This window comes from Lactuca virosa, chromosome 2, assembly GCF_052849685.1.
Source record: "Lactuca virosa cultivar CGN04683 chromosome 2, Lactuca_virosa_CGN04683_v6, whole genome shotgun sequence".
NCBI lineage: Eukaryota > Viridiplantae > Streptophyta > Magnoliopsida > Asterales > Asteraceae > Lactuca > Lactuca virosa.
Window position 1 is genome coordinate 290,250,835 of NC_136427.1, and position 27,335 is coordinate 290,278,169.

Sequence of the window (27,335 nt, forward strand, 5' to 3'; positions counted from 1 at the left end):
TACCAAAAGCGCGATTAAGCGCCGCTTTACCAAATCGGAAAAAGCGGCAAAAGCGCCGACTTAAGCGGTGAGTTAAGGAATCTGAGCGCATTACTAATTCAAAAGCGGTTTTGATTTTCATATGAGCGCTTAGCGCTTTAAGCGGTCCAAAGTGCCGCTTTTTAAAACCAAGGCGTGACTAAATCCTTGAAATTATATTATCTTGTTATGTTCGCTTTGACTTGTGTCAAACATTCCTTTTCCTATGGTCAAATATAAGAATCTTTGAATCAATTTTGAAATTGTGTTTCTCCAACTAGTGTTGGTTCCTCAGTAGATCAATCGATCTCACCTGAGCCACGACTTAACGTTGGAAAATTGATAGATTAAACCTGTAAGTTTATATCCACGCAGTGTGAATTTTGTTATTGAACATAGTGTGATTCGGTTTCAACAGGTTTGACTTCAAACGATCAAAAATTGTAACTTCAATTTAGTTTGATTTTACCCTGTGCTTCATATTTCAGTTCTTACCAGGTTACTTCAGTTCTTGGCCTAAACCATCATCATCACTTTATGGGCATACATTATGTGTTACTTGCTTGTCTATTCTTGATCATGGAAGACAATTTATGAGCATGTTTAAGACCAATTATGTTGCACATGTTTTTGACTCTGTACTTCCCATGTCCATGTCCTGCTTAAGAAGTTTTGATTTTGTGCCATCCATGTATTATGTATATATGTCATGCCACTTCAATCAACATGATGCATACACATTTTATTTTTCTTGTTCATAAGTTTATACTTTCTTGGACAAAGACCATTGCTACAAAGTAATATCATTCATTCACATGCACCATTGAATCAGAAAACAGATAAGAACTTGTTGCAGAAACTCTGTAGGTACCTTCTCCTCCAAATCTGAAACATTTTTGGCAGTAAAAAAATATAGAAAATTGTTTTTACACTTTATTAAATGTGTGCCTCTACATTTGAACTATGCATCACTTTTTTTCATGTTACCTGTGTGCATTTATGCATGCTCTTCTGATATATAGGAAGTTGTGCATTTTTTAAAGTTTAGTATTGATTAAGTAATAATGATGTGATTTTGTTCAGTCAAGTAGGAGTCGAAAATTTTACACAATTAGATAACATAATTTATTTGAAGGCCTACCACATACCACATGCCAAATGTCAAATAGCATAAATATGTTCAATCTATCATCTCTCTCCCTTTTATTATCTACAGATTTTGCTCCAGATTTTCCTCTCCATCTAGTCTCTTCATAATGTATAGCCCAATTCGATCGGCCATTCAGAATTAAATGTACTTGTGGCTTGTGCAGATTGGTTCGCCGGAAAAGTTTATACGAACGTATAACTAAAGATCTCACCTATTAAAATAAAAACTTAGGGAAACCTAAAATCAACATGAAAGTATTATTATATATATGTAAAGACTTAATTCCTAATTAACTTCTTCTGGAAGAAGTTTCATCAACTGATCTTTTGATCGATAAGTTAATTAGAAGTTGGAGATTTTTCACAATTAGAGAGAATTATAAATATTGAGGACCCCATTCAGAAGACCTGAACAACTCATACCTTATGTTTAGAAAAAGAATTAGACCACAAACTATTGGATGTTGACTAGACCTTAAACTCTCTGATTAACAACTCCAAGCAAATAACCATGAATATATATATATATATATATATATATATATATATATATATATATATATATATATATATATTTGGGTTTGTGTAAAAGGTTATAACAAATTAAAGAGGATGAGTAATTCAACGATGCTTCTCTTCTTTTCCTTTTTCTTTTTCCTCATCTCTGTTTCTTCTTCCTCTTCTTTCAATGACACTCACAAATGCTCTGCTCAACAAGCCCTTGATTTACTTCTCTTTAAACAAAACCTTTCACCCATCAAATTTTCATACGATTATACCCCATGTGAATATTGGCTTGGTTCTGATTACTATCCCATTATGATGAACTGGAACAAGAATACGGACTGTTGTAAGTGGAATGGTGTGACTTGCAACCACTTCACGGGTGATGTTATTGGTATCGACCTAAGTTGTGGTATGCTACGAGGTACTATCCACCCTAACTCCACCCTCTTTCGCCTTCCTCATCTCCGAACACTCAACCTTGCTTTCAATGATCTTACTGATTCCCAACTCCCACATGAAATTCATAGGTTTTCTAATAGTCTCACACATCTCAACATCTCTGGATGTAGGTTAGCTGGCCAAATTTCTAGGGAAATCTTAGTTCTTCCTAGATTGGTTTCTCTTGATGTCTCTTATAATTATAGATTGCAAATGCAACCTTATGTTTTGATGAATCTGCTGCGAAATTCTACTCATTTGAGAGAGCTCTTGATTCCCGGAGTTCAGATACGTTGTGTTTTGCCTACTTATCTTAATATCTCCTCTTCTCTACGATCACTCCATCTTAGCTATACTGGTTTGCAAGGGAAACTATCTAATAACATATTTAATCTTCCATATTTAGAAGAACTTGAATTGTCTGGAAATTACTTAATTGGTCCATTGCCCAAAGTTAACACGAGCACTAACATCCCTCTCAAGTGTTTAGATCTCTCCTTCAACAACTTCTCAGGAGAAACACTCGACTCGATTGGCCATCTCACCTCCTTGAACTACTTGGATCTGTCTTCTTGTGGTTTGGTGGGGTCCCTTCCCAAACCCCTAGTTAACTTTAGGCACCTTAAAACTTTTGATCTATCACTTAACATGTTTAGTGGAGGCTTACCATCAGATTTCTTCGGTTGTCGATCATTAAAGATATTATCCCCTGAGAGCAATCAATCTGATGGAGAGATTAATCAAGGCTCCACCACAGCATCATGTGTCCAATTTATTAACCTCACACGCCTTGACCTTTCATGGAATAATTTCACAGGTGTATGGGATTTCGATGCATTGTTATCAAACCTACCAAACCTTCAATCACTTGATCTCTCTTATAGTGGCTTATCTGTTGTCTCCAACAATTCCTTCAGCTATGCCAACCCTGATTTTCTGAGCTTAGGTTTGGCATCTTGCAAGTTAAATATGTTTCCAGAGTCTTTACAAGCCATGAAAAATCTTACATTTTTAGATCTATCAAATAACGATATACATGGCCACATTCCTGATTGGGCAGGGGAGATAGGAGCAAATAGGCTGTACTACTTGAATCTCTCACATAACTCAATATCAGGGTTGCCACAATTTCAATGGGATGTAATGGAAGATTTGTATTTGCAATCCAACCAGATCCAAGGAGCATTCCCTCCATCAATTTGCAACATGAGAAATCTATATGATTTGGATATATCCAACAATAGCTTTAGTGGAGTGATTCCACAATGCTTGGGAAACATCAACTCTTCTCTAGAGTATTTGAATGTAAAGTCCAACCAGATTGAAGGACCATTCCCTTCATCAATTTGCAACCTGAGACATCTATATTTTCTGGATATGTCCAATAATAGTTTTGATGGAGTGATCCCACAATACTTGGGAAATATTATCCCCTCTCTTTCGATGGTAGATATTGGGAACAATCATTTTCATGGCAGCATCCCTGATGTGTACAAGGATTGTGAACAATTAGAGGGACTGAATTTGAATGGAAATCAATTACAGGGAAAGGTCCCAAGTTCCTTGTCCAATTGTCAATCCTTGATTGTACTAGATTTGGGGAACAACCGGTTAAATGGCAAATTCCCTGGATGGTTAGGCGATCTTCCAAAGCTGCAGGTTCTCATCCTCAAATCAAACAAGTTGCATGGTGTCATTGAAACCTCTTCTACAAATAGAAGTGTATTTCTAAGTATGAGAGTCCTCGACTTATCTCATAATAGGTTTGTAGGCCATCTCCCACGAAAGTATTTGCAAAATTTTAGTGCCATGAAGAACGTGGTAAAGAATAGCACTAAACCAAAATATTTATCTGCGTATGGAAAATATTACTCTGTCATTACCACGGTGAAAGGCGTGGAGCAAGAGTTTCCACAAATTTTGGTTAACTATGTAATTGTTGATCTATCAAACAACAAATTTGAAGGGGAGATCCCGGGCGTCATTGGTTCTCTTTCTTCACTCATAGTGCTTGACCTATCCCACAACCGTCTCATAGGGCAGATTCCATCTGTTTTAGGGTATCTTTCAGAGATTGAATCCTTGGACCTATCTTGGAACCAACTCACAGGAGAGATCCCCAGAAGCCTTGCAGACTTGAATTTTCTTGGATTCTTAAATCTCTCTGACAACCATCTTAAGGGACGTATACCAGAAGGAACACAACTTAGTACATTCGAGGCTTCATTCGGTGGGAATCCAGAACTGTGTGGTCTTCCGTTAGCCAAAAAGTGTGTGCATCCACTTGAAACACAACTTGAAGCTGATGAAGATATGAGGAGCGGATTTACGTGGAGAGTGGTGATGATGGGGTATGGGTGTGGGATCATACTTGGATTAGTCATGGGTTATGTCATGTTGTCTACCGGACGACCAAAATGGTTCAATGCGATTGTTGATGCAGGAGAGCACATGCTCCACACAAGGAAAAACACAAGAAGATTTATATATATTGGAAAATGAAATTGGCTTTTGACCGGTATGTATGTATTTTACATGTTTTTTCGTTTCTTTAAAATGCGCTGAATGGCTTACTGTGTTTTATTTCCCCGATACATGTAGAGAACTTGTGGGTGCACTTGGAACTTTTGGATTATGCAGCCCTTGATTTGTAGGTGTTTGAATCTTGGGTTTACTTTTTATTGTCCTTTTTCTTTATATAATTTCGTTGTTCAAATTTTTTCCAACGCCATTAATATTAAGGGAATCTTGGTTTGTGGATTTCTTGAAGCGTTAAGGCTGTAATCATATCCTAAAGGTGAATTGACTAGGTATATCATGTGAGGTGTTGATTTGGATAATTAGTTGCAATAACCATCGATCATAATTAATCTGTGTTGTAAAATACGACGGATCCAAATTGACTTAAATAATATTAGCTTAATGCGGAATGAGATCAAAAATTATCAAAGCGTAACAATCACAACGTAATACGAATAAAATAAATAGAATAGAGACACATGAATTTACGTGGAAACCCAAATCGGGAAAAAACCACGGGCGGAGGAAGCCGAGAAACAATTCACTATAATTTGCAGTGTTTACAGGGATTATGAAAGAGATTACAAATAGAGTGGGAGAGCTAAAATATACGGTGGTGTATCAATATATATATATATATATATATATATATATATATATATATATATATTTGATTTTGGTTCGTGGGTTCTTGGGTTAAGGTTATAAGTTCTATGACTTAGGCTATTTATAGCCAAAACATAAAATATGAAAGGAAAGAAAGAAGATGTCCAAAATTGTAGGCGGAAAAAGGTTTGTAGGCGCCTACCATCCATTCTTCATTCCAAAATTAACATATATATATTATAATATTAACCACCGTCCATTCTCATTTCCAAATTCACACTTATATTACTATTCATAGTCAAACTATGAATAGTAAATGATAAGTTACGGAAATAACCCCTGAACTATTTGCCACTTGCTAATTTTGGAGGTAACTTTTCCACAATCTCCACCTTGACATCAAAATTAAGCAAGTCATGCTTTACGATTAGTCAAAACCTATAGCTCATCAAACTCCAAAACTTCCATAAGAACCTGCAATTTTATATAGAGAAAAAATTGTTTCCGAAAAAATAAATAATACTTCCTCCACCTACGAGCCTTCAGGCTCAACTGCGATCAGAAACACCCACCATGTCCAAACATAATTTGAACTTGGCTATAGGAAGACTTTTAGTGAACATATCAGCGGGATTATAATCTGTATGAATCTTGTCCACAACACAATCACCTTTTTCAATGATATCCCGCACAAAATGATAACGAATATCAATATGCTTTGTTCGGTCATGAAACATTTGATCTTTACTCAAGAAGATAGCACTCTGGTTGTCACAGAAAACTATGGTCACCTTTATTCTATCATCGAGTTCTCCGAATAACCCCTTCAACCAGATATCTTCCTTAACTGCTTCTGTAATCGCCATGTACTCTGCCTCGGTAGAAGACAGGGAAACTGTAGACTGTAACTGGGCTTTCCAACTAACAGCACAACCATTTAGTGTAAACACATACCCTGTAATTGATCTTCGTTTATCCAAATCTTTTCCATAATCTGAATCAACATATCCGAACACCCCAGTGTTAGATTTGCCAAAACGTAAACACATGGAAGACGTACCTCGTAAATAACGAAAAATCCACTATACTGCTTTCCAGTGTTCTTTCCCCGGGTTCGCCATGTATCTACTAACCATGCTAACAGCATAAGCCAAATCAGGGCGTGTGCAGATCATAGCATACATTAAAGATCCAACAGCACTAGAGTATGGAACACGTGCCATGTAAGCCATATCAGTCTCATTAGTAGGACTCAAAGCGGATGATAGCTTGAAATGAGCTGCAAAAGGTGTGTTGACAGACTTTGCTTCGTGCATATTGAAGCGTCTTAGGACTTTCTCAATATAACTTTTCTGAGAAAGATGCAAGATCCTAGACTTCCTGTCACGAATAATTTCCATACCTAAAATCTTTTTGGCAGCTCCTAAGTCCTTCATTTCAAATTCAGCTTTCAACTGGTCTTTTAACTTCTGAATCTCCTTCATATCTTTTGCTGCAATCAACATGTCATCCACGTACAAGAGTAAGTAGATCTTTGAACCATTGTCACCTTTCTTGAAATAAACGCAGCTATCATAGGTGCACCTGCTGAATTTGTGACTGGTCATGAAAGAATCGAACCTCTTGTACCATTGTCTAGGAGACTGCTTGAGGCCATAAAGAGATTTGTTCAACTTGCATACGTAGTTCTCCTTTCCAGGAACTACAAAACCTTCAGGTTGTTGCATAAAAATCTCTTCCTCAAGCTCACCATTTAGGAAAGCTGTAGTGACATCAAGTTGTTCTAACTCAAAATCGTTAGAAGCAACCAACCCTAACAATACACGAATGGAAGTATGTTTGACAACTGGGGAATAAATGTCAGTGTAATCAATACCAGGAATCTGACTGTAGCCTTTAGCTACTAACCGAGCTTTGTATCTTGGTTTATCATTTAGGTTGACAGGTTCCTTGAGCTTATAGACCCACTTGCATTTAACTGGTCTCTTCCTTTTCAGAATAGGAACTAAATTCCAAGTACTGTTTCGCTGCAAGGATTCCATCTCATTTTGCATAGCGAGCATCCAATCATTTGAGTCTTCAGATTTGATAGCCTCGTCATAATTCGCAGGCTCCGTTGCGTACTCAATATTATCAGCAACAATAAAAGCATAGGCAACCAAATCAGATTCAGCATACCTCTTCGGAGGAATAATCTGTCTTCTCGGTCTATCTCTTGCAATGCTTGGAGTAGTAGCTTGTGGTTGTGAAGGTGTTGAATCTTCACCAACAACATGCTCATCCGACGAAGAAGAATCTTGATGCTGATTTGTACTCTGATTAGTGGTAGGTGAAGTAGGAAGCTCCACCTCCATTTGAGCATACTCTTTATTTGCTTCGGATGATACATCTGATGCATCTGTTCTTTTAGAAGAGTCAGCAACTGGTTGAATCATAGCAGACTCATCAAAAGTAACATCTCTTGAGATGATAATTTTCTTCAAATCAAAGCTCCATAACTTGTAACCCTTTACACCTTGATTGTACCCAAGAAAAACTCATTGGATTGCTCTTGGTTCTAGCTTCCCATTGTCAACTCGTGCATACGCTGGACATCCGAATGGTTTTAAATCTGAATAATTTGCAGGTTTACCGGACCATAATTCAAACGGAGTTTTCTTCTCGATTGCTCGTGACGGTGATCGGTTGATAACATAGCAAGCAGTCGAAGCAGCCTCCGCCCAAAAAAACTTTGGCAATTTGGAATTAGAAAGCATACACCGGACCTTCTCCATAATGGTGCGATTCATCCTTTTAGCTACACCATTTTGTTGAGGTGAATGGACTACTGTGCGATGTCGAGTAATGCCTTCCTTTTGACAATAGACATTAAACTCTTCTGAGCAAAACTCAAGTCCATTATCCGTACGAAGATACTTTACCACCAGACCTGATTGCTTTTCAACCTGAACTTTCCAATTTCTGAAGGTATAGAAAACGTCTCCTTTATGTTTTAAGAAGAAAGACCACACCTTCCTGGAGAAATCATCAATAATAGTGAGCATATAAATAGCTCCACCTTTTGAAGCAACTCGAGCCGGTCCCCACAAATCCGAGTGAACATAATCAAGTGGTCCTTTCGTTGTATGGATGCCACTTGCAAACCTCACTCGTTTTGCCTTGCCATATACACAGTCTTCACAGAAATCCAAATCAACAATCTTTTGTTGACCAAGTAAACCTCTTCGACTCAATTCTGACATGCCTTGAAAACTCATATGGCCGAGTCGAAGGTGCCAAAGACGGGACTGATGTGGATAAGAAAGAGACTTTGAAACAACAGCAGCATCACTCGAAATTGTTTGCCCGTCAAGAAAGTAAAGATCTGATGTTTTTCGTTTGGCTCTTAGTTTGTCGGAACCGTCTTTAAATACCCTGAGAACTCCACCTTTACCAGCAAACTCGTATCCCTTTTTGTCAAAGGAACTGAGAGATAACAAGTTTCTTCTGAGGTCAGGAACATATCTAACATTCCCCATGGTTCGAATAACTCCGTCAAACATATGGATCCTGACTGAACCATGTCCAAGAACTGGACATGTAGTATTGTTACCCATCAACACATAGCCCTGGTTAACCTTTTCAAATGTGTAAAACCAACTTTTGTTGTGACACATATGAAAAGTACAACCAGAGTCGAGTATCCAATCACCAGTGGAATCCAGTTTATCTGAATAAACTGTCAAAATTTCTCCAATACCTTCGACCTCAGCTACATCGGCTTCACCCGAAGTGCTAGCTTGTTTACCATTTGCTGCCGTCTTCTCTTTTTCTTTATTCTTCAACTTGAAGCATTCTTCAAGCACATGTCCCTTCTTGTGACAATAGTTGCAAAACTTTCGTTTGCCTTTTGACTTGGATCTGGTTCTGTTAGAAGATTGAGAAGTTTTACTTCTCTCTGTTGTTCTTCCTCTGGCATTCAAACCTTCGGCTTTAGCATCACTTGAACCACCACCAGTAATATGCTTCATCTTCTCTTTGGAATCCAAAGCTGTATAGACTTCATCTAAAACTAGAGTGTCACGGCTATAGATAATAGTATCACGAAAATGGCTATAGGATTCTGGCAACGACGATAGTAAGAATAGAGCCAAGTCTTCATCTTCATACTGAACATCCATATTCTCTAAGTTATTTACTAACTCTTTAAATGTGGATATATGTTCAGTTAAAGAGCCTCCTTCAATCATCTTGAGATTGAACAATCGTTGCTTCAAATGCAACTTGTTTGGTAAGCTCTTGGTCATCAACAGTTGCTCCAACTTTAGCCATAAAGAAGCCGCTGACGTTTCTTTTAGAACATCTTGCAAAACATCGTTTGACAAGTGCAAACGAATATGGGATAAAGCCTTCAGATCTTTCATCTCCTTTTCTTCTTCGGTCCATGTATCAGGCATCTTATTGAAACCCAAAAGCGCCTTGTGTAAATCCATCTGAATGAGAATGTCTCTCATCTTTACTTGCCACAACGGAAATCGTGTGTTACGATCCAGTAGTGGAATATCGTATTTTACCGAAGTCATGATTAATTACTTGATAAAATGATCCCAACGAGCTAATATCACAACCCGGATGCTCTGATACCAATTGTTGTGGGTGTTTCTGATCGCAGTTGAGCCTGAAGGCTCGTAGGTGGAGGAAGTATTATTTATTTTTTCGGAAACAATTTTTTCTCTATATAAAATTGCAGGTTCTTATGGAAGTTTTAGAGTTTGATGAGCTATAGGTTTTGACTAATCGTAAAGCATGACTTGCTTAATTTTGATGTCAAGGTGGAGATTGTGGAAAAGTTACCTCCAAAATTAGCAAGTGGCAAATAGTTCAGGGGTTATTTCCGTAACTTATCATTTACTATTCATAGTTTGACTATGAATAGTAATATAAGTGTGAATTTGGAAATGAGAATGGACGGTGGTTAATATTATAATATATATATGTTAATTTTGGAATGAAGAATGGATGGTAGGCGCCTACAATCTGAAAGTACGACAATCTTTGTGTGTGATTTAGAGATTTGGTGTTGTACAATCAAGCTCTATGCTACTCCCCCACTTCGACTAGCATGGCCGTCCACAAATTCCCTATGTTGCGTTCTCCCAGTTACTTTTTGCTTATCGTCTTCTTATTTTGTTCAACATCGTTGTTTCCTGATGCAGTCATCTAACAATATGCTTTTTGTAGGTTTAGATTTACTAATTAGAGCATGTAATGATGACATTTATTCCATTTGTTGCTTATTTTTATGGTTGGTGAAGGAAGGTTTATGTTCTTTTCTTGATTAGTTGTACGGAACTTGCGAATCAAAGATCATAGCCCATGATGCCATCTTTAGTTTTGTATGTGGACAGTATTAGTCATCATCCATTCCACACCTCTTGACCTTCCTTAATGTGATAGCAGGGTTGTTAATAGCGATCGCTACCCTCGCTATAGCGAATAGCGTAGCGTAGCTGTGATGGGTCGCTACCATGCCTGTAGCGATGAAATAGCGTGTGTAGCGATCCGGCAAAATTGATTTTTTTTTGTTTAAATCGGTAAGAAACGTAGCAATTAGGCTCGGAATAGGTTTAGGCGGGGAATCGTACAATTAATTTTGTGTCTTCCCCTCTAATCGACTAAGATTGTACGATGGCGCCAAAATCACCAAAATCGATTTTGGCGGGTTATTTCTCACTTCTGCGACAGTAGCGACAACAACACATCTCCCCTTCTCCCCAGACGACTCCAACTATTCCAGAATCGATCTCGATTGTTCAACTTCAGAAAGGTAAGACTTTTAAATTGCTCTGTTTTTTTTTCTAACTTCTCGGTTTCAGGCTTTAACTCATTTCTTCTAATTTCAGCTTTTAACTTCTATCTTTTGATCAATTCTGCAAGACTTCAACTTCAAAAAAGGTAATCTTTGGCTTCTTTCTTGCTTCTAAATTCTGAGATTCTTTGAATTCTACTGTATGATCTTTGATTATGTGATTCTTATGATATTGGCTACTATCTTCTGATCAATTCAAGAGAGGATGATATTGGCTGGAAACACGGCAAAAGAGTTGAAGGAAATACAAACTGGGTGTTGTGGAATTATTGTCCAAATGTTGCCAAAGGTGGGATTACAAGACATAAACATCACCTTGCTGGTGATTCCACTTCAGTTTGTAAATGTCTTAGAGCTCCACTAGATGTTAGGAAACTTTTTAAAAACATTTTTGAGAAACAAAAACAAGACAAAGTTGAAAGGAATCGCATTCCTCTCTTTGATGATGATGTGGTGGATATAAATGATGAAGATGAAGAAGAAGCTGGTGAGGTTCCTTTCTCGTTAGGCAAGAGGGCTATTTCGTCCTCCAAGTCAACCCTACACCACAAGAAAGTAAAAGGCGCTTTGGATACTTATTTCAGGCCATCCAATGAAACAGGGAAGAAGAAGGGGTACTTGGTGGGAACCCCCGAACATATCCAACTTCACAAAAAACTAAGAGGTGAAGCGGTTCAGAAGTTCGCTCTTTGGATGTATGATGCAGGTCTTGCATTCAACGCGGTGAAGTATGATAGTTTAGGGCCCGCACTTGAAGCCATTACTATACATGGTCCCGGTATGAAACCCCCTAGCTACCATGAGGTACGTGTTCCCCTGTTGAAGCTAGAGAAGGAGCACACAAAGAAACTTTTGATACTTAATGAGACCGAGAAGAAGGCAATCGGGTGTTCTTTGATGGCTGATGGTTGGAGGGACCGGAAAGGAAGAGCACTAATCAACTTCTTAGTGAATACTCCACGAGGAAGTATGTTTCTAGAATCTGTAGATGCATCTTTCTATTCTCATACAGGTATTCATTGTTCTTGTTTTTTTACTTATGTTTATGTTCTATGTTGTTTATGTTATGTACTTTACTTATGTTTATATTCATTATTCTATGTTGTTTATGTTATGTACCATGAAAGATTAATATGTTATCGACTGTTATGTACTTTACTAGTATGTTCTAACATTGGCTGTTTATGTTCTTTACTATTTTTGACTGTTATTCACTCTTGTATTGAATGTTATTGACTATTTTTGTTGTTGTTTGAACATGAGAGAATTTGTTTAAGTTGTTTGACCACTTCATCAAAGAAACTGGCCCCGATCATGTGGTTCAAATTGTAACAGATAATACTGCCAACAATGTTTTGGCTGGGAAAATGGTGGAAGCAAAATATTCACATCTATTAGACTCCGTGTGCTGCGCATTGCATTGACCTCATGCTTGAAGACATCTTCAAAGTGACTCATCTTAAGAAGACACTAGACAAAGCAATTGCGGTTAACACTTACATTTACAACCGTACATTGCTCTTGAATATGTTGAGAGACTTTACGGGTCAAAGAGATATGATTAGGCCCACAAAGACCCGATTTGCAACCGCCCTCTTAACTCTGAATTGCTTTAGGAGTCATAAGGCAAGTTTGAAGAAGCTGTTCACGTCTGAAGCGTGGAACAAAAGCAGGTTCAAAGGGGAGGAGGGAGGAACTCAATGTGTTGCAACTATTTTTTCACCTAGTTTTTGGATTAACATTGACATTGCTGTCAAAGTTGGTGAACCATTACTAGCGGTGCTTCGATTGGTAGATAGTGAAAGAAAGCCGGCTATGGGGTAAATTTATGAAGCCATGGATAGGGCAAAGGAGCAGATTGAATACTCATTCAACAACAAATTTAACAAATACAAAGCTTTCTTCAAAATCATTGATGACAGGTGGAATTTTCAACTTCACCAAGATTTGCATGCGGCTGGTCACTATCTGAATCCGAGTATTTTTTACAATAACCCATGAGTGAAAGAAGATAGTGAAGTAATTAAGGGCTTGATGGCATGCATACATAAGATGTCATCAGAAGAAGACGAGACCAAGATTCACCAAGAGCTCTCTATATATACTGGTGCAGAAGAGTTATTTGCGCAACATATGGCTGTTAAATTAAGAACAACGCTTGCACCAACGAAATGGTGGATGCAATATGGATCATCAGCACCAATACTTAAGAACTTTGATGTGAAGGTGTTGAGTCTTACTTGTAGTTCATCAGGGTGTGAGCGTAACTGGAGTGTTTTTGAACATGTAAGTTCATTTTTTTAAGATTAATATCCTTTGCACTATTTACTAATGGTTTAATTTTATTTTTGTAGATCCATTCGAAAAAAAGAAACCGTCTTGAACGACAAAAACTAAATGACTTAGTTTACATCAAATATAATCGAGCATTAAGGAGGAGGTATGATATGCGGGATATGATCGACCCGATCATCTTGGAAGACTCGCACATACATGACCCGTTCGAGTGGTTGGCGAGTGATGATGATGGTCTCGTGTTTGGGATGTTGTGGCAGAGGCTATGGGGGGTAGATGAGCCTATTCATCTAACTAGAAGAACAATAACACCAGGTGGGAGGCAAGGTGGGATGCAAGGGGGGATGCAAGGGGCTGTTGGGGTTGCAAAGTCGAGCTCACAAGGTAGAGCTAGAGCTAGACAACCCCATTTGGTAGATGAACCTGAAGAGGAAAATGATGTTGGGGTTTATAAGGAGTTTGTTGAAATAGAGGGGGAAGATGAACTCGTATTTGAGGAGGATGAGGATAACGATTAGTCGATTAGTGGTATTTTAGAGTTTAGACTTTTAGAATCATAACACTCTCTTTTGTGGTATTGAAACATACTTTTAGACTTTAGAGTCTAAAAATAACCATTCTTTTGTGGTATTAGAACTTAATTTTAGACTTTAGAGTCTAAAACTAACCAATCTTTTGTGGTAAAAAACTTTTGGAACTTAATGTTAGCTTAATAGAACTGGTACTTGTTAGTTCTATGTGTTATTTTTAATTGTTGAATAGGTGCAGGTAAATATAGTGTTTAATTTTATAAGAAATCACAAAACATGAAATAACTGTCGCTATTTCATCGCTATCGCTACGTAGCATATAGGTGGGTTGTTGCTATTTCCTCGCTATCGCTATCGATAACCTTGTGTGATAGAACTAATTGTGTTTGGTTGACAAAATCAAATGAATTCCATTAAATTATGCATTCTACTGACATTCTTTGGTTAAGGGTATGTTTGATTAAAAAGACAAAAATGCCCTCCACCTCTTTTTTATTTTAGCCATGATTTATAAAATCATAACAAAATATCATCTCTCCCACACACCCACCACCCTTAATATTAGTTTGTATACAACATATTATTAACATATATAATATGATATTAGGTTGCATATCTTAACTTATTTGTTAATCTATAATCTATTTATCGATGTAAGTTTATGTGTTACTTGACTTGAAAAGTCTACTTACCTTAAGTGAAGTCTTTAATTAGTTGACAAGTATTAACCTGTTGGATTGTAACGACTTCAATTCTAATATATACCTGGAAGACGTTTCACTGATACAGTAAAAAAATAAGAAAATAAAAGTAAAGGTCCGTCTATAAAATAACTACAAATACTACGTCTTCTGTTATATTATCTCCAAGTTTGAAAAAATGCATAAGAAGTTAAAAGCTAAGGCCCCACCCTCCAATTTCAAGACATCTTGTTTCTTTGAGTCAAATCTTTCATCTACCAGTAAATGTTGGACCACAATTTCATATGGACAGTGGGTGTACGGCATGGCAGTTTTCTTATGTGAAATTTCAACCTTCAACTTGATGTAACACCATCTCAAGGCATTAACAACATTTCTTTACAAGGTGATTGCCCAACCCGGTTTTGTTGATGCATGGATTAGTCTGTTACTTATTCCTCGTATGATGCAGGTGTTTAGGCTCAATAATAGACAAGAATGTAGGTATGGAAATAGGAAATCCTTACAACAAAGTTCTATCTTGAAGTCCTTGGCTACATGGGGGAAGATGATGGTATCAACACATTAGTTATAAACATGTTAGACAGTTTCGGGGTGGGGTCCATGGGACAGGGTGGATGCATCTTTCAAAGGAGACAACATCGAGTAACACCAACATTATGTAGTGCCTTCGTTAGGTAGAAGATTGGCATTTTACCACAGCAGTGAAAGTGTTATGCTCCACCGGTGTTGTGCCATACAATGGTGATACTATTAATGCTGCGGAGGATAAGCACCCGTTCAGACCAGCCCCATCCATGTTGAGCCCCATATTTTCTGAACCTCCCCTTGTAGCAGAGATTGAGTGTGTGTTTAGCTGCATTAAATCTTTCCCTAAAGGAATTTCATGTGGGAGAGATGGTGTAACAACCCGCTATTTCGAATCAATGTAATAGTATAGATCAATTTGTTGTTCTTTTTAAAATAATAAAGATAAATTTTTGTATACTATGTACATTTACATAATCGACCCTCAAAAATGAAATGTTAAATAAACCTGTTTGGGATGAATATACTAGTAGAGATCGTGTCAAGGATTCCAAAAATATAAAGAACGCCCAAATCCGAGTTACAACGAAGAAGTTATGACTTATCGAAAATCCACGACAAAACCGGCAAAATACTGTTTAATGTAAAAAGTGAGTTTTCAATAAATTGATTTTTAGCCTTAACTTTCTAAATGAAAGTTATAGTATACGTTAAACCGAGAGTGTCCATAAAAAGAACGACTAAATATGACTGCGTATGAAGAAGTTATGATTTTTCTAAGTTTCGACACAACGGTACGCAACCCGAAACTTGAAATTTAGATCAAGCAACTTTTGGCCAAAACAACCTAAATGAGAATCAGAGACCTTATCAAAAGAAATTCAATGGTAAAAAGACAGACAAAAACGGACGTCGGATGAAGAAGTTATGAATTTTTAACGGACTTTTCCTGTCCCGGCCTGTTAAAAATATAACTTTAAAAATAAAGTCAAAATTAGCGTAAGAAGTCTGAACGAAAGTTGTAGAGCATGGTCTCACCTACGTGTGGATATAAAGAACGTCAAAAATAGAGTTCGTATGCAAAAGATATGAATTTTTGAAGTTTGATAAAAGGAAGTACGCCCCGCGTACATGAGTAAGCCCAGCGTACTCGAAAGCTAGGCCTCGGATTGACCACATCGCCTCTTTACTCGTATGCGACACGTAGCTCGTTCAATCAACACGTCCGAAGCCAGGTAGCCATTACGCCCTGCGTACGAAAAGATTACACCCATCATAATGGGACTAGCCTCGACGCGTGCCTCGTAGCCTCACCACGTCCGAAGATCGGATAAGACTCAAACCAGTACGCCCCGCGTACAAGACGTACGCCCAGCGTACTGAGGTTTTCAGTAGTACACCCAGCGTACCGAGGGCCAGACCCCTCCTATAAATAGGATGCGAGACCTCCGGGTTTTGTTTAGAATTTTCAAATCCTCTCTCCACTCAAACACTCCTTTAAGCCTTTCTAAACCCTCCGATGTCCCGAGAACCTCTTTACCACCTGAAGCAAGCCCCAAAGCCCCGAAGTCCTCAATTTCAAACTGAAACTCTGCCCGCGTGAAGCCGACTTTTCATCAAAAACTCTCAATTTCATCAAGAAAACTCTTTTCTAAGAAACGAAACGCTGCCCAAATCACCACCTATCAAGTGAGTTTATACCCCTATATTTTCACAATTTTTATAATGTTTTATGGGGAAAATACAAGTAAAATACGAGGAAATATTGTATTAATAACAAAAATGATTCAAATAGTTTACAATTGTTATTTTTACTAAAATAAATATACTATTTTACCAGTTCAGGATTTCATATAAAAACAAACATATAAACTATAATAGGTATAGTTTATGAGTCATGTATACTTATCAATACAGTTGATGGAACTTACATATTTCTTTTTATATTCAGAAATAACTTATGAAAACAACTATATAAATTATATTAAATCTAATTTATGAGATATTTACAAAATATCTTTTACAAAGATATTTTTATTATTCTACACGTAATTATCAATATAGCGTTTGTGACTCACGCTTCAAGTACTTATTTAAATATAAAACAAAAGTCCTGAAAATTATAACCAGAGTCTCCTTGAGGGAGAGCGTGACACTTGTGTATAGATCTATACGGGACTGACAATCCCGCACCAGAGCTGCTTGCAACAGCTAGGTCGGCAGACCTGTGGTGACAACTGTCGTACCCTATTTCGACGCCTGAAGAACGTTGTGTTTCGGGCGAGGCTTAGGTCATGAAGCATGGTTATGATAAGTCACAATTTGGTATTGAATAATGCGTTTAGTGTAAGAATAAGTAAACAACTTCACATAGTTTTATATAAATAAAACTATAAAGGTGAATTTAGATATTTATAACTTCATGAGTTTTTATTACAGAATACTATTCTAATACAGAGAAAACTTACTTTTCATAGTTTTATGGGAATTTAAAACTATATCATACTATTTCAGAACACAAATACATATACAACAGAAAATATGGGATTTTCTGGGGAAAACATACTTGCATTTTTCAAAGGAATAAATAATAGATTTCTATTACAAACATGCTTATGAACTCACCAACTTAATTGTTGACACTCTTTTCAAAACTACTTGTATTTTCAGGAAATCGATAAACAGGTACCCACAAGTTTTGAGGAAGACAGAGTCTCATATAATTATGTCTTTTAATTATACTTTTTGGTGTCAAATGTACAATGATTTGAACACAAATGTAAAGTTATATTTTATCAATGTAATGAATGTTGTACTTTGATTACTATTGTGCATTGTTGTGATACTACAAATGAAGTCATCTACCCTCGAACGTTTCCGCCGTTCCGGTTTGGGGGTGTGACAGATTGGTATCAGAGCATTTTTTATAGTGAACTCAGTATATCAATTCATAAAAGATATACAACTATAAACACCCGGTAGCCAGACAACATTTTCATGGTCCGACCCCGACATGGGGTGAAGAACTACACAGGTGGAGCCACCAACAAGGACACTGCCCTCCATTTGGTATGAACAGAGACTATTATGACATCAGTAATGGAGGATCGGCTGACAGGGCCCTCCCTGTTATAGTGCGTCGTATTTCTCGTCAGGTTGATCAATCTCGTATATCGATCAACCGAATTCTAGAAGTCACAGCTGCCTCCCAACAAAATGCCATAAATATTCATCGTCTAGACGGAGATCACGATGAAACCAGACACCACACAGACATGCTCCATGGAGAAATGATTGCTGTTCAAATCGAAATGAGAGCACTCCAAGAGCGTCAGACTACACTGGAGAGGCGTTTAAGGGAATCAGAACCTCATGTGGCTGAGCCCAGTTTTAGGAGTCGTACTCGCCGCAAGTAGTGTTTACACTACTTCTATTTTCTATTTTAATGTAAATTAAGATATCGAATGTATATACTACTTTTTACTATATGTAAAAAAACTTCACCCTACGATTAAGTGAATATACTACTCGTAGGTAGTAATGCTGTCAAATTTCCCTTTTTGTTGATATAATATACACCTATATCCAGGTCAAATTCTCCCAACTTCATGTATAAAACAATATATCAATGAAAATGATAAACATTTTACTTCCTTAGGAGTTATTACAAATTTTCATAAACATCTTACTTCATAAATTTTGGTTACAGACTTAAAAAAGACCCATTATGTTCAACTATACAAATTCATTACAAGTTTTGCTATAAATGAAATTAGTGATGGTTTACTTATATTAGTAAACTTTTATCGTTTAATAGAACACTATAACAGTCAGGAATTAATGCAATTGAAATCAAGATATGTCTTGTCAAATTTCACCTGACTCATGATATTGTACTTATCATCATTTTTCTCTTAATTTATTCTAGAGAAAGATGCCTCCCAGCAAGTCTAACAGAAAGAATAACAACAATCCACCAAATCCACCACCACCACCCCCTCCACAATTTGATGCTTCTATCTTTCAAGCAGCAGTGGCTGCTGCTGTGGCTGCTGCCATGGCACAAATCAACTTCAGGGGTAATGGTGGAGCAGACAGTGGTACTCTAACTTCCGGTCATGGCGAAGGTCTTGGATATCCTCGTGAGTGTTCATATAAAGACTTTACTAATGCAAAGCCCAAAACTTTTGATGGCACAGGAGGTGTCATTACTCTGACTCGCTGGTTCGAGAAAATCGAATCAGTGTTCGAAATCTGTGCTTGCCCCGAGGCAAGCAAGGTTAAGTTTGCAGCATGTAGTTTCCAAGACAGAGCCCTTTCCTGGTGGAATGGCTATGTGAAATCCTTATCCCTTCCAGTTGCCAATGCTATGGGTTGGGATGATATAAAAATCCTGATGCTAGCGGAATATTGTCCTCGAGGTGAAATTCAAAAGCTAGAAGAAGAACTTTGGAGTCTGACGATGAAAGACTCTGATATTACTGCATATACTGCCAGGTTCAGTGATCTGGTTATTCTGTGTCCAGGGATGGTTCCCACTGAGAGCAAGAAAGTTGAGAGATATATCTGGGGACTCTCTCCTCAAATACACGGAAATGTAATAGCCGCTAACCCTTTCACTTTTGATAGTGCCAAGCGTTTGGCACAGACGCTAGTAAACCATGGAGTCCGTCAAGGCTTTATGGTACCCATCCCGAAGCAACTCAAGGAAGGGGGCAGTAAGAAGAAATTCTGGAACAAGAAAAAAGGGAAATCATCTCACGAGCCCTCGAAAATGCAACAAACAGTGGCGGCACACGCTGCTATTGTTCCTGCTGCTGTTCCAACCCCTGTTCCTACCACTGTATCTGTCACTCCAGCAACTCCAAGTAGATATGATGGATCGTTGCCAAAGTGCAATAAATGCAACTTCCATCATACAGGAGCTTGCAAAGAAATGCACTGCAAGAATTGTAACAGAAAGGGGCATACTGTCCGTTTCTGTAAGGCACCGACTCAGCCTATTTCTCAAGTCCCTGCTACGGGAGTTATCCAAGCTTGTTACGAGCGTGGCGAAATAGGCATTACAAGAGAAACTGCCCAAAGACAAAGAATGTTGGGGGTATAGGAAGAGTTTTAACAATTGGCCACGAAGAAGCGATGGCAGATCCTACCGTGGTTACCGGTACGTTCCTTCTCAACGATTCTTACGCATGCATTCTTTTTGATAGTGATGCGGAGAAAAGTTTCGTGAGCCATGAATTTAAACACCTACTAAAACAAAAAATCCAGTCCTTAAAAGACACATTCACTGTAGAGATGGCTAATGGCAAGACCGAGAGCACAAATGATATATACATAGGGTGTACACTTACTTTAAACAGTTATTCCTTCCAAATAGACCTTATGCCGGTCTCCATAAAAAGCTTTGACATCATCATTGGCATGGACTGGTTAAGTACTCATCGTGCCGATATTCTATGCTACGAAAAAGCCATTCGCCTCAATTTACCAAATGGTGAATCCCTTATTATCTATGGCGACAAACCTAGTGCAAAACTTCAAATCATTTCTTGCGTTAAGGCCAAGAAGTATCTTCGCAAAGATTACAGTGCCTTCTTAGCTCACATAGTTGATAAAACACAAGAAGTGAAAAACACCAAGGATATTCCTGAAGTCTGTGATTTCCCTGATGTATTCCCTGAAGATCTCTCAGGAGTTCCTCCTGAACGCCAAGTCGAATTCCGAATCGACTTGATTCCCGGAGCTACCCCTGTAGCTAAATCCTCGTATCGTCTTGCACCTTCAGAAATGCAAGAACTGTCCAGCCAGTTGAACGAACTACTCAGCAAAGGCTTCATTAGACCAAGCTTCTCACCCTGGGGAGCGCCGGTCTTGTTCGTGAAAAAGAAGGACGGATCATTTCGTATGTGCATAGACTACCGAGAATTAAACAAACTTACCATTAAAAATCGATACCCTTTGCCACGAATAGATGACCTCTTTGATCAACTACAAGGAGCTAGTTTCTTCTCCAAGATTGACCTGAGATCAGGATACCATCAGTTACGAGTCCAGGAGGTCGACATTTCAAAGACTGCTTTCAGAACTCGCTACGGTCACTACGAATTCGTAGTGATGCCCTTTGGTCTAACGAATGCACCTGCAATATTGATGGACCTGATGAATCGAGTGTGCCGACCTTACTTAGACAAGTTCGTTATAGTCATCATTGACGATATACTAGTCTATTCTCAGAGTAAGGAGGAACACAGCCAACACTTGCGATAAGTTTTGGAAACCTTAAGGGCAGAGAAATTGTATGCGAAGTTCTCAAAATGTGAATTCTGGATTCGAAAGGTGGAATTTCTAGATCATGTAGTCAGCAAGGATGGGATACATGTTGACCCCTCCAAGATCAAGGCTATCGAAAGTTGGGCGACCCCACGAACCCCAACAGAGATTCGTCAGTTTCTAGGTCTCGTTGGCTACTACAGGAGATTCATCCAGAACTTTTCAAAGATCGCAAAGCCACTCACCACCTTGACCCAATAAGGTGTGATATTCAAATGGGAGGAGAAACAAGAAATTGCTTTCCAGACATTAAAAGAAGCCCTTTGTAGCGCACCGATCTTATCCCTCCCAGAAGGGACAGAAGATTTTGTAGTTTATTGCGATGCGTCCAAGCAATGGCTAGGTTGCGTTCTGATGCAGCGAGGAAAGGTTATATCCTATGACTCAAGACAGCTTAAGAACCACAAAGTCAACTATATTACATACGACCTCGAACTGGGAGCAGTGGTTTTTGCTCTAAAGATCTGGAGGCATTACCTGTACGGTACTAAATGCACAGTCTTTACTGATCACAAAAGCCCCCAACACATATTTGATCAGAAAGAACTTAATATGAGACAACGATGATGGGTAGAACTACTAAATGATTACGAATGTGCGTGATATTCGTTATCACCCCGGCAAGGCCAATGTGGTAGTAGATGCCCTTAGTCGGAAAGAGTACTCAGGCCGCCGAGTAAAGTCTCTGACCATGACTATCCATTCCCACCTATCTACACAAATCAAGGAGGCTCAGCTGGAAGCCTTGAAACCCGAAAACATGACAAGAGAAGCCTTAAGGGGAATGGAAAAGAACTTGAAAATCAAGGGTGACGGAGTTCGTTATCTCATGAATCGAATTTGGACACCGAAGTTTGGTGGCTACAAAGATGTTGTCATGAACGAAGCCCATAAAACTCGATACTCCGTTCACCCGGGTTCAGACAAGATGTATCTGGACCTAAAGAAACTCTATTGGTGGCCAAACATGAAAGCCGAGGTAGCTTCTTTTGTGGGCAAGTGTCTAACTTGCGCCAAAGTCAAAATAGAATATCAAAAGCCCTCAGGTTTACTTCAACAGCCAGAAATACCTGAGTGGAAGTGGGAGCGGATTACAATGGATTTCATAACCAAGTTACCCAGGACAACGAGTGGTGATGACATCATTTGGGTTATTGTCGATAGGTTAACCAAATCCGCACACTTCCTGCCAATAAAAGAAACTGATAAAATGGAGAAGTTAACAAGGACGTAACTTAAAGAGATAGTACGATTGCATGGTGTGCCAATATCTATTATCTCTGATCGAGATAGTAGATTTACCTCCCGGTTTTGGCAATCATTGCAAAAGTCCTTGGGAACCAATCTTGACATGAGTACAGCGTATCATCCTCAGACCGATGGGCAAAGCAAGAGAACCATACAAACGCTGGAAGACATGTTAAGAGCTTGTGTTATAGATTTTGGTAAAGCTTGGGACACCCATTTACCACTAGTTGAATTCTCCTACAACAATAGCTATCACACTAGCATCAAAGTTGCACCCTTTGAAGCTCTCTATGGTCGTAAGTGCAGATCTCCTCTGTGCTGGGCTGAAGTGGGCGATACGCAACTAGCCAAGAACCAAGTAACCGACAGTACTCTAACTGGTCCCGAGATCATTCGAGAAACCACTAGAAAAGATTATACAAATCCGGGAACGATTGAAAGCTTCTCGTGATAGACAGAAGAGTTATGCGGATAAACGACGAAAACCCTTGGAATTTCAGGTTGGTGACCGCGTTCTGTTAAAGGTCTCACCCTGGAAAGGAATGATACGCTTTGGCAAAAGTGGAAAACTAAGACCAAGGTACATCGGACCATTCGAAATCCTTGCTAGAATTGGTCCGGTTGCTTATAAACTCAAACTACCACAGGAACTCACTAACATTCACCCCACTTTTCACGTCTCAAATCTCAAGAAGTGTCTGTCTGATGAGACTCTTTTAATTCCACTCAATGAAATTGAATTAAATGAGAGTCTACACTTCGTAGAAGAACCAGTGGAAATCATGGATAGGGAAATCAAAAGAACAAAACAAAGTCGTATACCAATAGTGAAGGTTCGCTAGAATGCTAAACGGGGACCTGAATTCACTTGGGAACGGGAAGATCTGATGAAACAAAAATATCCACATCTTTTCCCTAGTCCATAAATACCACTTTAGAAATAATTTCGGGACGAAATTCCCTCTAACGGGGGGATAAAGTAACAACCCGCTATTTCGAATCAATGTAATAGTATAGATCAATTTGTTGTTCTTTTTAAAATAACAAAGAGAAATTTTTGTATACTATGTACATTTACATAATCGACCCTCAAAAATGAAATGTTAAATAAACTTGTTTGGGATGAATATACTAGTAGAGATCGTGTCAAGGATTCCAAAAATATAAAGAATGCCCAAATCCGAGTTATAACGAAGAAGTTATGACTTACCGAAAATCCACGACAAAACCAGCAAAACACTATTTAACGTAAAAATTGAGTTTTCAATAAATTGCTTTTTAGCCTTAACTATCTAAATGAAAGTTATAGTATACGTTAAACCGAGAGTGTCCATAAAAAGAACGACTAAATCTGACTTCGTATGAAGAAGTTATGATTTTTCTAAGTTTCGACACAACAGTACGCAGCCCGAAACTTGAAATTTAGATCAAACAACTTTTGGCCAAAACAACCTAAACGAGAATCGAATACCTTATCAAAAGAAATTCAAGGATAAAAAGACAGACAAAAACGGACGTCGGATGAAGAAGTTATGAATTTTTAACGGACTTTTCCTGTCCCGACCTGTTAAAAATATAACTTTAAAAATAAAGTCAAAATTAGCCGAAAGAGTATAAACGAAAGTTGTAGAGCATGGTCTCACCTACGCGTGGATATAAAGAACGTCAAAAACAGAGTTCGTATGCAAAAGATATGAATTTTTGAAGTTTGGAAAAAAGAAGTACGCCCCGCGTACATGAGTACGCCCAGCGTACTCGGAAGCTAGGCCTCAGATTGACCACGTCGCCTCTTTTCTCGTATGCGACACGTAGCTCGTTCAATCAACACGTCCGAAGCCAGGTAGCCATTACGCCCCGCGTACGAAAAGATTACGCCCAGCGTAATGGGACTAGCCTCGACGCGTGCCTCGTAGCCTCACCACGTCCGAAGATCGAATAAGACTCAAACCAGTACGCCCCGCATACAAGACGTACGCCCAGCGTACTGAGGTTTTCAGTAGTACGCCCACCGTATGTGAAAATTACGCCCAGCGTACCGAGGGCCTGACCCCTCCTATAAATAGGATGCGAGACCTCCGGGTTTTGTTTAGAATTTTCAAATCCTCTCTCCACTCAAACACTCCTTTAAGCCTTTCTAAACCCTCCGAAGTCCCGAGAACCTCTTTACCACCTGAAGCAAGCCCCGAAGTCCTCAATTTCAAACTGAAACTCTGCCCGCATGAAGCCGACTTTTCATCAAAAACTCTCAATTTCATCAAGAAAACTCTTTTCTGAGAAACGAAACGCTGCCCAAATCACCACCTATCAAGTGAGTTTATACCCCTATATTTTCACTATTTTTATAATGTTTTAGGGGGAAATACAAGTAAAATACGAGGAAATATTGTATAAATAACAAAAATGATTCAAATAGTTTACGATTGTTATTTTTACTAAAATAAACATACTATTTTACCAGTTTTGGATTTCATATAAAAACAAACATATAAACTATAATAGATATAGTTTATGAGTCATGTATACTTATCAATACAGTTGATGGAACTTACATATTTCTTTTCATATTCAGAAATAACTTATGAAAACAACTATATAAATTATATTAAATATAATTTATGAGATATTTACAAAATATCTTTTACAAAGATATTTTTATTATTCTACACATAACTATCAATATAGCGTTTGTGAGTCACGCTTCAAGTACTTATTTAAGTATAAAAGAAAAGTCCTGAAAATTATAACCAGAGTCTCCTTGAGGGAGAGCGTGACACTTGTGTATAGATCTATACAGGACATACAATCCCGCACCAGAACTGCTTGCAACAGCTAGGTCGGCAGACCTGTGGTGACAACTGCCGTACCGTATTTCGACGCCTGAAGAACGTTGTGTTTCAGGCGAGGCTTAGGTCATCAAGCATGGTTATGATAACTCACAATTTGGTATTGAATAATGCGTTTAGTGTAAGAATAAGTAAACAACTTCACATAGTTTTATATAAATAAAACTATAAATGGTGAATTTAGATATTTATAACTTCATGAGTTTTTCTTACAGAATACTATTCTAATACCAAGAAAACTTACTTTTCATAGTTTTATGGGAATTTAAAACTATATCATACTATTTCAGAACACAAATACATATACAACAGAAAATATAGGATTTTCTGGGGAAAAGATACTTGCATTTTTCAAAGGAATAAATAATAGATTTCTATTACAAACATGCTTATGAACTCACCAACTTAATTGTTGACATTCTTTTCAAAACTACTTGTATTTTCAGGAAATCGATAAACAGGTACCCACAAGTTTTAAGGAAGACAGAGTCTCATATAATTATGTCTTTTAATTATACTTTTTGGTGTCAAATGTACAATGATTTGAACACGAATGTAAAGTTATATTTTATCAATGTAATGAATGTTGTACTTTGATTACTATTGTGCATTGTTGTGATACTACAAATGAATTCATCCACCCTCGAACGTTTCCGCCGTTCCGGTTTGGGGGTGTGACAGATGGCTTGAGGGATCAACATATTCTAGATTCTATTTGTTGAGAAGGGTCACCTATAGCCACATATCTTCTATGTGTTATCATTGCAATTGTTAATTTATGGTTAGAGGGGAGATGTCCGTCTATTTTGGCAGAGTTTGATGCATCCGCTCCTCTCACGCCTCTCATTAAACCAAACAACGGGATCCGACCAATTGTAGTAGGTACTATATGGAGGCGTTTGGTTTCCAAGGTGGCTATGAAAGGTGTGGGTAAAGAGATAGCCAAGTACCTAAATGATTTTTAGTTTGGGGTCAGTGTATCCAGAGGTGCTAAGGCTGTATTACACAGCGCCAATAGGGTATTGAGTGAACACCACTTGGATGGGTCTCTTGCTATGCTTACAATGGATTTCTCGAATGCCTTTAACCTGTTGGATAGACCAGCCTTACTTCACGAGGTTAGGAGGATGTGCTCTTCTATTTATTTGAAAGTGGATTTCTTATATGGGCAAGCAATGAGACTTTACATTGGAGACAAGCATATATGGTCTGCCATTGGGGTGCAACAAGGCGACCCTTTGCGACCTCTTCTTTTTTGCCTTTGTTTTGCACCCACTAGTGCATAAGATTAGAGACAATTGCAAGCTCCTTCTCCATGCCTGGTATCTAGATGATGGGACTATCATTGGAGATTCAGAGGATGTGGCTAGCGTATTGAACATTATTGAGGTGAATGGTCCAGGCTTAAGTCTTGAGCTAAATATTAAGAAAAAGGAGATTTTTTGGCCATCGTATGATGGTAGAAAACTTCATGCAGATTTATTCCCAACTGATAGAAAGAGGCCGTCTTTAGGGGTAAAACTCCTTTAGGGGGCGGGGGGCGTTAACAGGTACACGATGTTTATTAGTGGGTTGGCTATGAAGAGAGTTGTCAATGTTGTTGATTTGATGAGTCTTCTTCCACAACTATGTGACACGTAGAGTGAGATCATTTTGCTTCGTTCATGTATGGGCATTGCAAAACTTTTTTTTGGTTTAAGGATATTCCAACCTGTGTACATAGAGGAGGTAGCTTTGTTCTTTGACAAAGGATTGCACGACACTATCGAGG

General features: G+C 38.3%; 3 protein-coding genes across 3 annotated transcripts; all 3 read left to right on the forward strand.

The window, feature by feature from the left end:
- The first annotated feature begins 1,779 nt into the window (after positions 1–1,779).
- On the forward strand, positions 1,780–4,775 carry LOC145157094 (receptor-like protein Cf-9). Its single transcript, XM_079076230.1, has 2 exons — positions 1,780–4,630; positions 4,714–4,775. The coding sequence occupies exon 1, from the start codon at positions 1,780–1,782 to the stop codon at positions 4,612–4,614; it is 2,835 nt and encodes a 944-aa protein (XP_078932356.1). The 3' UTR covers positions 4,615–4,630; positions 4,714–4,775.
- A 6,130-nt stretch (positions 4,776–10,905) lies between these two features.
- LOC145158635 (uncharacterized) lies at positions 10,906–12,510 on the forward strand. The gene is made up of 4 exons (XM_079077500.1): positions 10,906–10,939; positions 11,094–11,172; positions 11,287–12,098; positions 12,350–12,510. The coding sequence occupies exons 1-4, from the start codon at positions 10,906–10,908 to the stop codon at positions 12,508–12,510; spliced, it is 1,086 nt and encodes a 361-aa protein (XP_078933626.1).
- A 628-nt stretch (positions 12,511–13,138) lies between these two features.
- Positions 13,139–13,899, forward strand: LOC145158636 (uncharacterized). The gene is made up of 2 exons (XM_079077502.1): positions 13,139–13,372; positions 13,441–13,899. Exons 1-2 carry the CDS (start codon positions 13,139–13,141, stop codon positions 13,897–13,899), a joined length of 693 nt encoding a protein of 230 aa, XP_078933628.1.
- Positions 13,900–27,335: the final 13,436 nt, after the last annotated feature.